At 40.6% G+C, this 12,697-nt stretch overlaps 1 protein-coding gene across 2 annotated transcripts in view; it reads left to right on the forward strand.

Moving 5' to 3' along the window:
* TTBK1 (tau tubulin kinase 1) overlaps nt 1–12,697 on the forward strand; it is a 93,694-nt gene that overhangs the window by 46,779 nt on the left and 34,218 nt on the right. For both annotated transcript variants that reach the window (XM_065729812.1, XM_065729883.1), the window contains exons 7-11: nt 2,508–2,573; nt 5,096–5,188; nt 5,898–6,023; nt 11,368–11,522; nt 12,245–12,464. In XM_065729812.1, the coding sequence (XP_065585884.1) occupies nt 2,508–2,573; nt 5,096–5,188; nt 5,898–6,023; nt 11,368–11,522; nt 12,245–12,464 (660 nt within the window). The remainder of the gene's footprint in view (nt 1–2,507; nt 2,574–5,095; nt 5,189–5,897; nt 6,024–11,367; nt 11,523–12,244; nt 12,465–12,697) is intronic.

The raw sequence follows: 12,697 nt of genomic DNA on the forward strand, positions 1-12,697 counted from the left end.
TGTAGTACATTGCCAGTATATTAAAAGGAGCACAGAGTATAATTTTTTTCTCTACATTACTAGTCTCATATATTCTCCCAAGCTAAAACTCATTTTAAACCTAGCTTCTGAGACAATGCAATAAGCTTCATATCTCTGTCATCTCCCTGACAGCTCTGTGTAATAAATTACTTCTGCACACAATCTGAATTCAGGAGATGTCCTTTATCGTGAATAACGTTATTCATAGTAATACTGACATGGGAAAAATAAGGAGTAAATCATCAACTTGTTAGCTTTTTGTTTTCCTATTATTTAGGGTATTTTTATCAGTTATGCTATGCGTGATTCCATAGTCTGTTAGAACTGCTAGAATGTCAGTTCTGTGTCTGGTGTGGACAGCTGGGGTGCTTTATCTAGGCCATTCCTCACTAGTGGATAATGCAGTGGTGGGATGTATTTATTTATTTTTTTAACAGGAAGAGGTGAAATGTGTAAAGAAATCAGAATTAGTGTTGATGAATTCAGAAAAGAAGTCAGCAGTTGGGTATACAACATGAGCTACCAGGAAGTGCTTAAGCAGGAGCACTTACTGTTTGGATGCAGAATGAGATACCTCCTGCTTTCCACAGTCATGAAAACATTTAATTGCAATGATTAATGACGCAGTCAAAAGACAAAACTACTTGTCTCATGACTGGCAGGAGGGGAAACCTTTAGGAGGAAAGAGCTGTTAACAACTTAACATCTATCTATTTTGTTCAAAGTTCTACACGTCCTGTCAAAACAATTGCTAAGTCTTGCAGTGATCTCCTTCAGGCAGCGAATCAGAAAGAACTGGGGAAAGAGCTTATTGGATTCAGCTGCAGGTCTGGCTTGTGAACTGATTCCTAGATGTAGTTAGAAGCTTGGTTAAATGATGGGTGAGCATTTGTATCTGTTCTGAAAGAGAAGGGGAACAAAGATGCAAACTGCCTAGGAGCTGGTTTCAGAATCTGATTAAAGAGAGTAGAGATACTCTGTCACAAACAGTAAGTATTGATTGAAGAAATATTTTCAGAGATATTGCCAACCATATAGAAAGCAGCCCGTGATGCTTGGCTCCATGCATATGGATTTACATTGAATATCTGAGGGCGTCTAAGTAGGGATAGAACATAAAACACAATCTCCTCTGTGCAGCAAAGACTGAACAGTATAGTTCTGAAAATATTACGGATTACACACTAGAACTGTTTGTTATATACTGTTATTTTACGGCTCATGAAAAATTGCCAAACAAGCTAGCTTCCACTCACAATGGCAAAGAGAAACAAAGGTCCTCTTGAGGACAGCTGTCCTGTAGAGATCAACTGTGGTTGAGTGATTTCAACATATTGTTCCAGTGGCAAGCATTCTGCTTTTCAGAAACATGTATTGGTGAATACTGAAAGGTATTTTGCAGTAATTTGTCAGTAGGCATCCTAATTGTATGCTCTGGGAGGAAAGAGATATGTGGTCATGAAAATATCTTGTGTGTTACCACTGCTAAATAAGTAGTTTACAGCTCAAGCTGTTGAACTGCGAGATTAAAATTAAATGCTGTGTTAAATATGTGGCATTTGCTTATGGGCTCTCCTCGTGAAATAGGAGTTTTGTTTGGAGTCACTGTAACTTCAGAGCTGTGTTATACACACTATTCAGGTGTGTGTTAACAGAGTGGTGTTGGTGAACTTGTTTAAAACATGTTCTGATTTTTACTCTTTGTGATAGTATTGAAATGTAGAGCTTTCCTGTACCCAGAAGGAAGTAACTGAATTGCATTCATTTCAGCTGGCCTAAGTGCTCTGAATAAGAATAGTGTTCTGAATAAGAATGCTGTTCTTGGCTTTGCTTTGAAAGCATAGGCACAGGTAAAAAACAAACATAAATCAACTGACCTAAGTCACTAAGAGAGTTGCTCAACTCCTCCAGCTCTGAATAATAGTCAGAGAAGGACTGCCTTCTTCCCAAGGTGCCTTTATCAAGCCTTTACCTCCCAGAGAACATGGAAATCAAGAGAATCAGAGCAAGAGAAACTAAATGTACCGGGGAGAAGCTGGTGAGGAGTGAAAAAAGATTATGTTGAGCGACAGCGTCAGCAAAGTTGTATGTACATCAGGGGTTCCCCTTTCTTGTCTTGAGCAGGCTGCCCTCAAACTTTGCTTTGCTGTTTTTCTGACAGTTTTGCACTAGCATTTCTATACTAGCTTCTTCTTGATCAGGAATTCAAAAGGGAAATTATGATGCTGGAAAATATTCTCATCTCTGTCTTAACTACTACTGCTCTAACCTGTCGCTGTTAGCACTTTTCCTTCCATGTAAAATAAGCTTTTATGGAAATGCAGAATTTGAGGATGCTATGTAGATGGCTACTAGAGCAGATGAAGATATAAAAAGCTTCGTGTTGCTTGGGTCTGTAAGAGCAATATATTAAGTTCTCAGCAATTAGATGCATGTGGGATTTTGTAGTCTGCTCTCTCTGAGATGTTTCTGTTGTCTCCCTTCAGCCTCGCAACGTTGCTGGTTTTCGAGGGACAGTCCGTTATGCTTCAGTGAATGCACATAAAAACCGAGTGAGTATTTCTGGGTTAAAAGTGGTTAAACACAGGTTTATGTCTCCCTGGGAACTTGTTCTCAGGAGCACGGCTTTAAAAGCCATGAGTTCTGGTTTGTAGCCTGCATGAGTAAATCATCTGAATTCCATTAGGATGTCAAGGGCGTTTTATGTAAAATCACAATTATGGTTCAGTTATTGAATCCTCTGAAGTTGGTAAATTTCATAATTTTCATTATTGCATTATCAGTCACTGTTTAAGAGGAAAAAAAACCACCCTCCTACTAATGCTGTTAGCAGTGTCACCTGCCAGGCTGTTTGCTGATCTCCAGCACAACTTGACTGTGATACAAGTGCCAGCTCCTCACATCCATTTTCCACCTGGATTATTGGAGCATGCCCTCTGGTGGATAGCTACCTAGTAGAAGTCAGATTTATTTTTTTCCCTGAAGATAGCCATTATTTCCAGAGTATCTGGCGTGTTTCATGCTGAACATTTCCAGAAGTCCCATCCACTACTTTTCTCAAAACTCTTGTCCCATGTCAGTAATGCTTCCTCTGTAGACAGTGAACTGTAAGTCCTCTGGTCCTGCTGCTGCAGAGTGCTTGCCAGTGGAGAGTTATCAGCCTTCTTGTCCTATGTCCAGGTTTCCAGCATCCTAACTGCTGTCACTTTTTGAGACAGTGTTTGTGAATGTAAATTGGTGTGCTACAGGGAGCTGCTTTGGGTTAGACTTGATGATCTCTAGAGGTCCTTTCCAACCCCTTCAATTCTGTGATTGTGTGGTTGCTTATGTTAATATTCAGCAATGATATTGTAGTTCTAATCATTGCAGTATTCCATACGTGGCAAAAGTCATCTTGGGAGTTATTGCTTGCTGTCTTATAACATACTGAGTCAGTGGTTCAGCTATTTGTAGTCCTATCTGCCCTTGTCATAAGCACCATATTCCCCTTCTTTTTCCATTCTGATCCCGGCACTTGTTGGACCCTTCTGTGTGAGCCTTTTAAACTTTTCAGCTAAAAGAGTACTTGCTATACATAGCCATACATACATATGTGTGTGTGTTTTACATATATGCATACCAACACACACGTGAATATGTAAAAACATAGAAGGGGTGAAAAAAAACATCACAGCCCTCCTGCTTTGTTTTTTTTTTTTACTTGCAAAGGGGACCTACAAGTTGCCTGAGCTGGTGCAAGCTAAGGTGTATCATCTCTGTGGTGTGTGATCTTTCATGATTTTCATTTTTCTAGTGTGTGAGGAAAAGGATTTGTGATACTAGGCTGTACTGAAAGCAAAGCATCCCGTAATTAGAGAAGAAATAAAGATAAAACTTTTTCCAAATAATTTACTCTGGGCTCCTGGGGGACATGATTCCTCAGATTCCTTTGATATGCTAGGGAATTCTATTCCTACTTACAAAGTGCTTCTGTAATTAGCGTGGCCCAGTGCTCACTATTCTTAGAGTCTCTTTGTAGCTACCTGTAAACTCCTTCAGTTTGGAAATGAGGAGGAGGGAACTTTCAGAAAAGCTTTATCAAAAAACAATTGTTTTTCTCTGAGAGCCAGACTTGTACATTCAAAATAAATTACTCCTGAAATAGAAACATCATCCTTCTGGTGAGGAATGAAGGTCTGAGATGTGATGAGCCTCAGACTGGTGTCTTATTACACTTTCTTCAGTCCCTTAGCAGTTGTCTGAATGTGGCTTTATTAAAAACGAATCTGTAGGATGACTTGTGACACATGAGGAAGATTCAGGTTGTTTTACAGGAAGAAGTTACTGGCTATAAGATGTCATTCATTGCCAGAGGTGGAAAGTGTGATGTAGGGTGGGCAGCTGAATGCCATAATGAAGCCTTTCTGTTTTATGGTGGATACTGATAAAACTGAAGTGTAATTTCTGGAAAAGCTGGATAGTGTCAGCTGTAGCTGGCATCAGCTGAAGTCATATTTAGACACAAAAATTGCTGCTTAATGCGTGCTATTCTTGAAATTGTATTTTGGATACTGTATGTTGAGCACCAGAAACGAATTCATGTGCTTTATGTTTCCATTTGCCATTTGTTAGGCCAGGAGGAGGATGGTATGGGGAGAATCTGTAAATTATTGTGGTACTTGATGATGAGAGTTTTTAAAAAGCCCTTGAGTAAATGCTGTCTTGTGAAAAGAGTTTGAATGGTGCTTTACTTAAAGACGATAAAGAAGACTTTCTCTACACTGTTTGTTTTCTTTATCTGGGTTTTTCTATATCCTGTTAATAGATATTCTGTATACTAAGTGAAGGAGAGTCCTATGGAAAACTGTTCCCCAGTGTATTCAAAATTAAAACAGATGACTGTGTTGACATTGCCCAGTTTAATAAATGCTTAATTTTGCATCATAAATCGTTAATCTGGCTTTTTTAGTCATGTAATGGGAAGTATGACTTCTCTCCCTGCTTTTTAAAATGAGGTAGCTCATCTGGAGAGCACATCTGGACCACTGAGCAGCATGGAACTTTGCTCCTCAGTCTTCGTGTCTCTTTTCTCCAGGAGATGGGTAGACATGATGATCTGTGGTCCCTCTTCTACATGTTGGTGGAGTTTGCAGTTGGTCAGCTTCCATGGAGGAAGATCAAAGATAAGGTAGGAAAATTAGCACCTGTGCTCAAGACAGGGTGCTACTTTTTTGTTAATGTCCCTCTTATTATTCCTGTTCTTCAGCTTAGTGCTGCTTTTCACTGAAGTAAAACTGGAGCCTTTTTTTCATCAGATCTTGGTGCAGGATGCTAACCTGTGTTTGTGTGTTGTCACACAGAGTGGAGCTTGCCTTATTTGGATGCATGTTGTTTAATCATACTGGATCAAGCTACTTTGACTTTGTTTTTGCAAAGCAAATAAAAAAAGTGAAAAGGCTGAATTTGAGCTGTACTTCTAACAAAAAAAAAAAGCAGAGCCCTTAGAAAGGAGGAAGGATAATGCTGGCACGGAAAGCAAGCCAATTGGGAATTGCAGCTGGAAAGTGGAATAGAATAAAGTTAACTGTTTATGTTACAGTGAAAATAATTCATGCTTGAGAACCGTGTCCCTAGAAAGAAGCATGTTACCTGTGCAGAAGGCTCTGTTAAAGGGACAGCTTCTGAAGAGTGTTAGGATCCTCCTTTGGCCTTTTCCTCCCTGTTCCCTGCTAGGAACGTCAATACGGAAGTGTCTAAACAAAGTGATGTTTCTACAGGTCAGCTATGTTCCAGGAATGGCAAGACTGTATAGAGTTTCAGGAATTATAAGGCAGAGGAAGTATGAATGTGATGCAATGAAAGATTATCGGCTCTGAGATTTTTTTTTTGTTTTCCAGGAGCAAGTTGGCATGATAAAAGAAAAGTATGAACATCGAATGCTGTTAAAACACATGCCTTCAGAGTTCCACCTTTTTCTGGATCATATTGCAAGCCTAGACTACTTCACTAAGCCAGACTATCAGGTAGGAGTCTGCCTTTGTTACCATGCTGGTGCATGACACACTGGATTGGCATTTGCTTTTCTTAATTTTTCCACACATGTTGGTATCTGACTAATGAATGCTTTTCCTAGAACTAGGAGGAAAGGATTCTTCAGTTCTGTGCCATTCTGTGTCTCAAAAGTTTCTTCATTAAAACATGAAGGCTGTGAGATACTCCAAGCATGGCAAAATTTTTGTTCAGCTGAACAGTGCACTCCAGCCCTTTTAGTTTCTTGCAGATCTGTGTGGGCCTTAGCTATTATGATATTTCTTCAGTATTCATCTTAACAGGTTTTTTCTCCCATGCAGTATTTGCTATTAGCTTGTATGTGATCAGTTACAGTAGTTAATTAACACAGTATAACTGAAGCAGCTTGATTCTGTTTTCCTTTCTTGTCACAATGCTTTGCTCTCCACATTAAAGCCAAAGCAATGAAAACAATATTTTATTAGCGAACTTGTGCTGTCTTATGTGAGTGACTGCTCCTGTTGACAGTGCCTGAAATGAGTGGGAAGATGTGCTTTTGTATGCTAGCTGCTATGTACTTGTTCAGCATAGCAACCACAACTCTTTTATTTATTTATTTGTGAATAAAAACCAAATACTTTCTGGCTGGTACAGTGGAAATGTAACATTTGCAGCTGAGGTGGGGAGCTGGAAAGGGGTGATGGTAGGCTGAGAAGAGGCTGAGGATGCTGGATATCTTTAGATCAGAGAAAAGAAAGGGAAGAGGAGACCTAATTGCCTTTTTCCACTATTGTCAAGGGCTGCAGGGGGAAGAGAGGCAGACTTTTCTTGGAGGCATGCAGCAAGTGCAAGTTACATTTAAGGATGCTGGGGTTAGTTCTGTGGGATTGAGTGTTGTTATGTACGGAACAGGTACCTAGAGAATCTCCATCCTTGGAGATTTCCAAAAGTCAACTGAACCAAGACCCTGAGGAACCAGATCTGACTTTGTAATTAGCCCTGGTTTGAGCAGATGGTGGGATTCGTGATCTTCAAAGCTCCTTTTGAACCTATACACTGAAATAGAATGATAGGAGGATAAAATAATTGTACTGTATTGAAAAGCCATCCTTGAGATAGAAATGAAAGGGGATTTTTTCCAGACTGTTTTAGTGCACTACAAAATCATGAACAGCTTTTTCACAGTTGGGGATTTGTCTGAAGCTGTGAATTGCCTCTTTGCCCTCAGTTTCTTGCAGGTGCAGCTCTGGGAGGAAGCCTACAAAAAGAACTCTCCACAAAAACCTGGCACCTGCAGCTCAGCACTGAACAGTGATTTCTCTAGCTTGACTGGAGGCATAATCCAGCCAGCGAATTTTCCAAACATCTCAGCTTCAGAGATGTCCTCTATGTTCTTTTATCTGGTTTTATTGCTGAGAAAAATTAAGAAGTGTATCAGAGGACATATGAATTTGATTCCAGCACCAGGCTCTTAAAGAAGTTAAGGAAATGGAAGGAAGTTATCTATTCAGATAGGAAGTCATGGTTTATTTAAAAATCAATTATCAGAAATAAGGAAGCAGAATAAAATATTTATGAATATAATTTAAAGTTACAGTTTCTCTTCTTAGCTTTTTAATATATTTCAGTTGCAGGTATACATGCTGATCACCAGATGAGGGCTATAGGATTCTGAAGGTTGTCTAGTAGCCGGGTAGGTTTGGTGTTTCATGTAGCTTTCAGTTCTGGTCAGTCTCCAAGTTAGTCTCTGAGAGAAATAACTGTGAAAGTCCAACTGCTCTGATTATAGACATGTTTTCCTGGCCTTGTAGCATGCCTTCATTGGAAGATACATAACTGAATATGTATCATATCTTCTTCTTTTTTTTTTTTTTTTTCAGAAAACTCTAAGCTTGAGGCTCAGGGGTCTTTGAGACTTAAGAGTCTCCCACCCAAATACATCTGTTTCTTGTAGCCCTCAATGAATTTGTGTTCCTTCAGCTTGTCCTGTTTCATACTGAACTTATGTAAATCTTTAGCATCCACCATGTTGTGTGACAGGAAGGATCCACAGCTTGAGTGCTTTCTGCATGAAGGGCTACTTTTGTAGAATCATAGGATTGCTCAGGTTGGAAAAGGCCTTCAAGATCATCAAGTCCAACTGCTTATTAACCATACTACCCTAACTCTTAACAGGGGTTACTTGTCATCTTGCTCCTGGTTAGCAGAAAGAAACTCAGTGTGGAAGGCTTGCAGCGACTGTGGAGACTGGTGGTATCTTGCGTGCAGGTGGAGGAACCCTAGATACAATAGCTCTTTGCATGACTTTCTGAAAGCAACGGTTAGAAAAGAATGGTTCTGTTGGAAGGGACATACAAAGATCATGAAGTCCAACTGCCCGACCACTTCAGAGCTACCCACAAGTTAATGCATACTAGTAAGAGTATTAAATGTGCCTTTTAATCACTCACTGCCATGAGATGTCAACTGTTGAGGAAGCCTGGTGTGGTGTCTGACCACCCTCACAGTACTGAAATGTTTCCTCCTGCCCAGTCTGACCTTGCCTTGGTGCAGCTCAGTGCTGTTCCTGTTCTGCCATCAGTTCCCAAGAGCAGAGCCTGGCATCTGCCTCTGCTTCCCTTCCTCAGGGAGCTGCAGGGAGCAGTGAGGTCACCTCTTTGCCTCCTCTTCTTCAGACTGGGCAACCTGAATGTTTTCAGCCTCTCCTTGTAGAGACATGTTTTTCTGGTCCATCCTGTTAGCAGCTTTCTTGCCCTCCTCTGCGCAAGAGCCTTAACATCTTCATATTGCAGAGCCCAGAACTGCAATATGAAAACCCAGTATTTCAGGTGGAGCCAAACCAATCCTAAAAAGTGAGAGAATCACCTCTTTTGAGGTTGGTGTTTAAACTGTGCTGTGCACTCCAGTTTCCTGCTTGTAGAGCTTTGACTTTTCTTCAGGGATAGAAAGTGTTTAGAAAAGGCTGAGAGTGATCTGCACGACCATGGAATAGCTTTAGAGTAATGACAGCTGAGGAAATCTAGTGTCTGAAACATAACCAGCAGCATCAAGAAAACTGCTGGGAGTACAATAGTTGCCTGTAAAATCCCAAATAGCCTGCAAAGTCATTTGGAACTTTTAACTGAAGAGGCTATAGCAGAAAGAAACAGAAGTTGTTCTGGCTGAGTGGGGCCTTGAAGGTGTGAGGAAATGGTAAGAATTCACTCCTGTTTTTAGCACGTGATTTCTTACTTCAGACTATTTCAGTATCAAAGCAATGGAAGGTGAGAAAAGTGGTACCAGTTCTTAAATGGCTGCAAAAAATGCCAGTCCCTGACATATGACATCACAAATCATCAGGAATGTGGTAAATACCCTGGGGTTAGAGGACAGATGGACTAGAGTAATCTAATGCTGGTTAGTATGGCTTTTATAAGGGCAATCTGTCTGCAAATGTGTGAAGTCCTTGGAAGGAGTTTTTGAGCCTGTGGGCAAAGGCTGTATAAATCATGTTTTGATAGTAATTTCTAAGAGACATTGGACAGACCTCACTAGGTTCCTGGACAAGCTAAGCTCACTGGGGATAGCAGGGAAGCTTTTCAGATGAATAAATAGCTACTTAACAAGTGAGGAGTGAAAAAGCTATTTAGAGGAGGGTACTGGTGGAACTAACAGAGCCCTGGGTTTGAACCAGGTTCTTCCAAATGGTCAGAAAAGTGTTTGGAAAAGAGAGTAAATAACAAAGTGATCAGTGTCACTTATGCACACCAGCAAATTGTGCTAAATAACCAGGGAAACTGTTGACTTCATGGAAATGAACCTGTAAGAAAATAGCAGATGAAATTTAGTGTAGGTGAATGTTTCATATTCTGCGTGTAGAAATGGAATCTGAATCTAAATTCTGTGATGGGCTTCATCTTGGTATTAGAATAGATGGTTCTGGGACAGCTTATGTTCAGTGCAGTCAGACAGCAAACAAAATCATAAGGATAACTTCAAGTACTATTAGAAGATAAATGGGGAAGATATTCTTACGCTACCATGTGAGTCTGTGTGATGCGTATTTCTTAAGTACTGTTTGTAGTTCCATGCCTGAATCATAACAAGGACAAGTTGAAATCAGGAAAAGTGTAGAAAGGAGGAACAAGAAAGCTATGGGTATACTGACTTTTAGGTACTGAAAGATTAAGTAGTCTAGTGCAGCACGTTCTGCAAATGAGAGGACTGATCTGTACACGACATCTTTAAAATCGAAAGTGGAACTGCAAAAAACAGTTCATGTAATTGGTGAATTCTTTGATGTAAGATATGTATAGTCCAAAAGCTTATGGATTCAGTAGGTAATGGGGATTCATGAGAAAATGTCCAAGGTTATTAAATATCAGAAATGCATTTACTCAAATGCAAGACTGGCTCTTTCTTTACTTGCATTCAGTTCTGTGTCAACAGCAGCAGCACAAGTCCTGTTCCCATCAAAGGTGAAGGGAAGCATCATGTGATGAGGCTAACAGCAATGCAACCCTGTCAGATTTAACTGTCACAACGTTAAAATCCCTTTCTGAGCAAAGGAGCTGCTACATCTGCCATGTCACATCCAGTCCCTCTCTTCTCTCTAGGGAGGTGTTACCTGTCCCTTGGTCTGACAGTTAGCTCTGAGGATTCTCTTTCTCAAATGCAGGAGTAGAGCTACAGTGGTGGTTTGCTTCTGGGCCACAGAGGAAAAAGATGACTCAATTGAAACCTGCAAATAGCATTATCATTATTTTAATTTTTTTTTGCAGTAGGAGATGGCAAACTCTCATTGCCTTCATGCAGAATGTTTTTCGGATGATGCTGCTAAAAAAAAATAGATATCTATTTTCAGTTATTCACTGCAGCCCAGTGTGGCAGTCAGCACTGTGTATAAGTGTATCATTGAGCTCCTGCCTAAGCTCATTTAAGCCAGACACTGCAGCGAGTCTGCATTCTGGAACTGAGATTTTGCTGTGGTGTCAGTGTCTTCTGGTGGGCCTTGAACTCTGTGTGTCATAGGTATCCTTCTGCATACATCTAATTTACAGGAATACTGAGCTGAAATTGAGGCTTTACAGTTAGAGTAACCAACCAGCTACAAGGGTTAACCAGATCAGTGTCAAAATGCTGCGTGTGCCACTGTGGCAGGTTTAAAGAAATTTCAGTTACCAAGCCAAAAGCAGCCTCAGAAACAGCTGGTGTGAATTTGTGACATTCGCTTTTCATTTCTTGGTACCTTCTTCAGGCAATATGGAGACTCGAGATGTACTTGATCCTCATCATCATAGTTCTTTTTCTTTTTTTAGTGAAAGCTTCTCTCAGCCAACTTATTCTTAGAATAAATTGATTTTTGTATATTTATTCCAGCTAATCATGTCCGTGTTCGAGAACAGTATGAAGGAAAGAGGTATCACTGAAAATGAAGCTTTTGACTGGGAGAAGGCTGGTACGGATATCTTGTTGTCCACTAGCACTTCTACTCCACCACAGCAAAACACCAGGCAAACTGCAGCTATGTTTGGGTGAGTATTGCAGTCCTGCCAGTCAGACTGTGCATGAGTCTGTAGGTCAAAGTTACATTAAGGAGTGCCTGTGGCTGGGATTAATGGAACCTATGCGTCGTATAGTATGACACACACAAATGGAGCTTCTCTAGGAGTGCTTACAGAAAGGCAGTTGCCTTGCTGTGAGATGGGTTTGTGGTGTAGAGCTGAACTGATCAGAGTGTGTGCTGCCCGTGCCTAGTTCCTGGTTCCCCAACCCTCACAGGGTGCTTCATTTGCTGCTGCTGCAGTACATGCAACTTGTTGCACAGAGTTGGAAATCTGTCCAAATGGTGAACTGTTAGTCTGTTCTGGTGCTTCTGAAGGAGTAAGGATCCATAGTAATATCACTGAGGATAAAAACCATAAAGCCTATTAAGCCTCATTGTCTCATGGAAAGATGGTTGGTTTTTAAGCTAAGTGTTGTACAGTGTGCACTCCTAGGAACTTCTGAGGAAGTTTGCATTCTGGCAACCAAATATCCCAAAATGCTTTCATGGCTCTGTCCCATTGTCTTTGTGACTGTATACTATGTGGAATCTTTCTCATCTGTTTCATTTTGATATCTGGCTTGTGGTTTGGTTTTTTTTTCCAACCAGAAATACACAAAAAACTGCTAAGGAATTTCTGTGGGCCAGTGTGGTAGGCCATGTTCTTTAATTACTATTAACATTAGTTTCTTGGCGTTTTTTTCCCCATAGAGTGGTTAATGTCACTCCAGTACCGGGAGATTTGCTTCGTGAGAACACTGAGGATGTCCTGCAGGGTGAACATCTGAGTGATCAAGAGAATGCTCCTCCCATCCTGTCAGGCCGGCCAGCAGAAGGTCTTGGCCAGGCACCAAACACTGCTTTCAATGAGGCTGAAGTTTGGGAAGAGACAGATGTGAATCGCAACAAACTCAGGATCAGCATCAGCAAAGTAAGGAACATTTATTTATTTCCTGTGGCTTCCGGTCTCAGTGCCATGAATTCACAGACTGCTATGAGCAACCTGGATCCACTGCTGTGTATCCTACATAGTACAGAACAAATTGCACCAGGAATTTCTCTGTGAAAATGAAGCATGACAATTTTTTTTAGGGTGGAAGCCAATGGGGTTAATTTGGATCTTTATGCAAAATACATCGTGAGCCCAATAATGCTCGAGTGAAT

Source organism: Cyrtonyx montezumae, unplaced genomic scaffold, assembly GCF_038088225.1.
Source record: "Cyrtonyx montezumae isolate F1298 unplaced genomic scaffold, pur_monq_1.0 scaffold_0, whole genome shotgun sequence".
In the NCBI taxonomy this organism is placed as follows: Eukaryota; Metazoa; Chordata; class Aves; order Galliformes; family Odontophoridae; genus Cyrtonyx; species Cyrtonyx montezumae.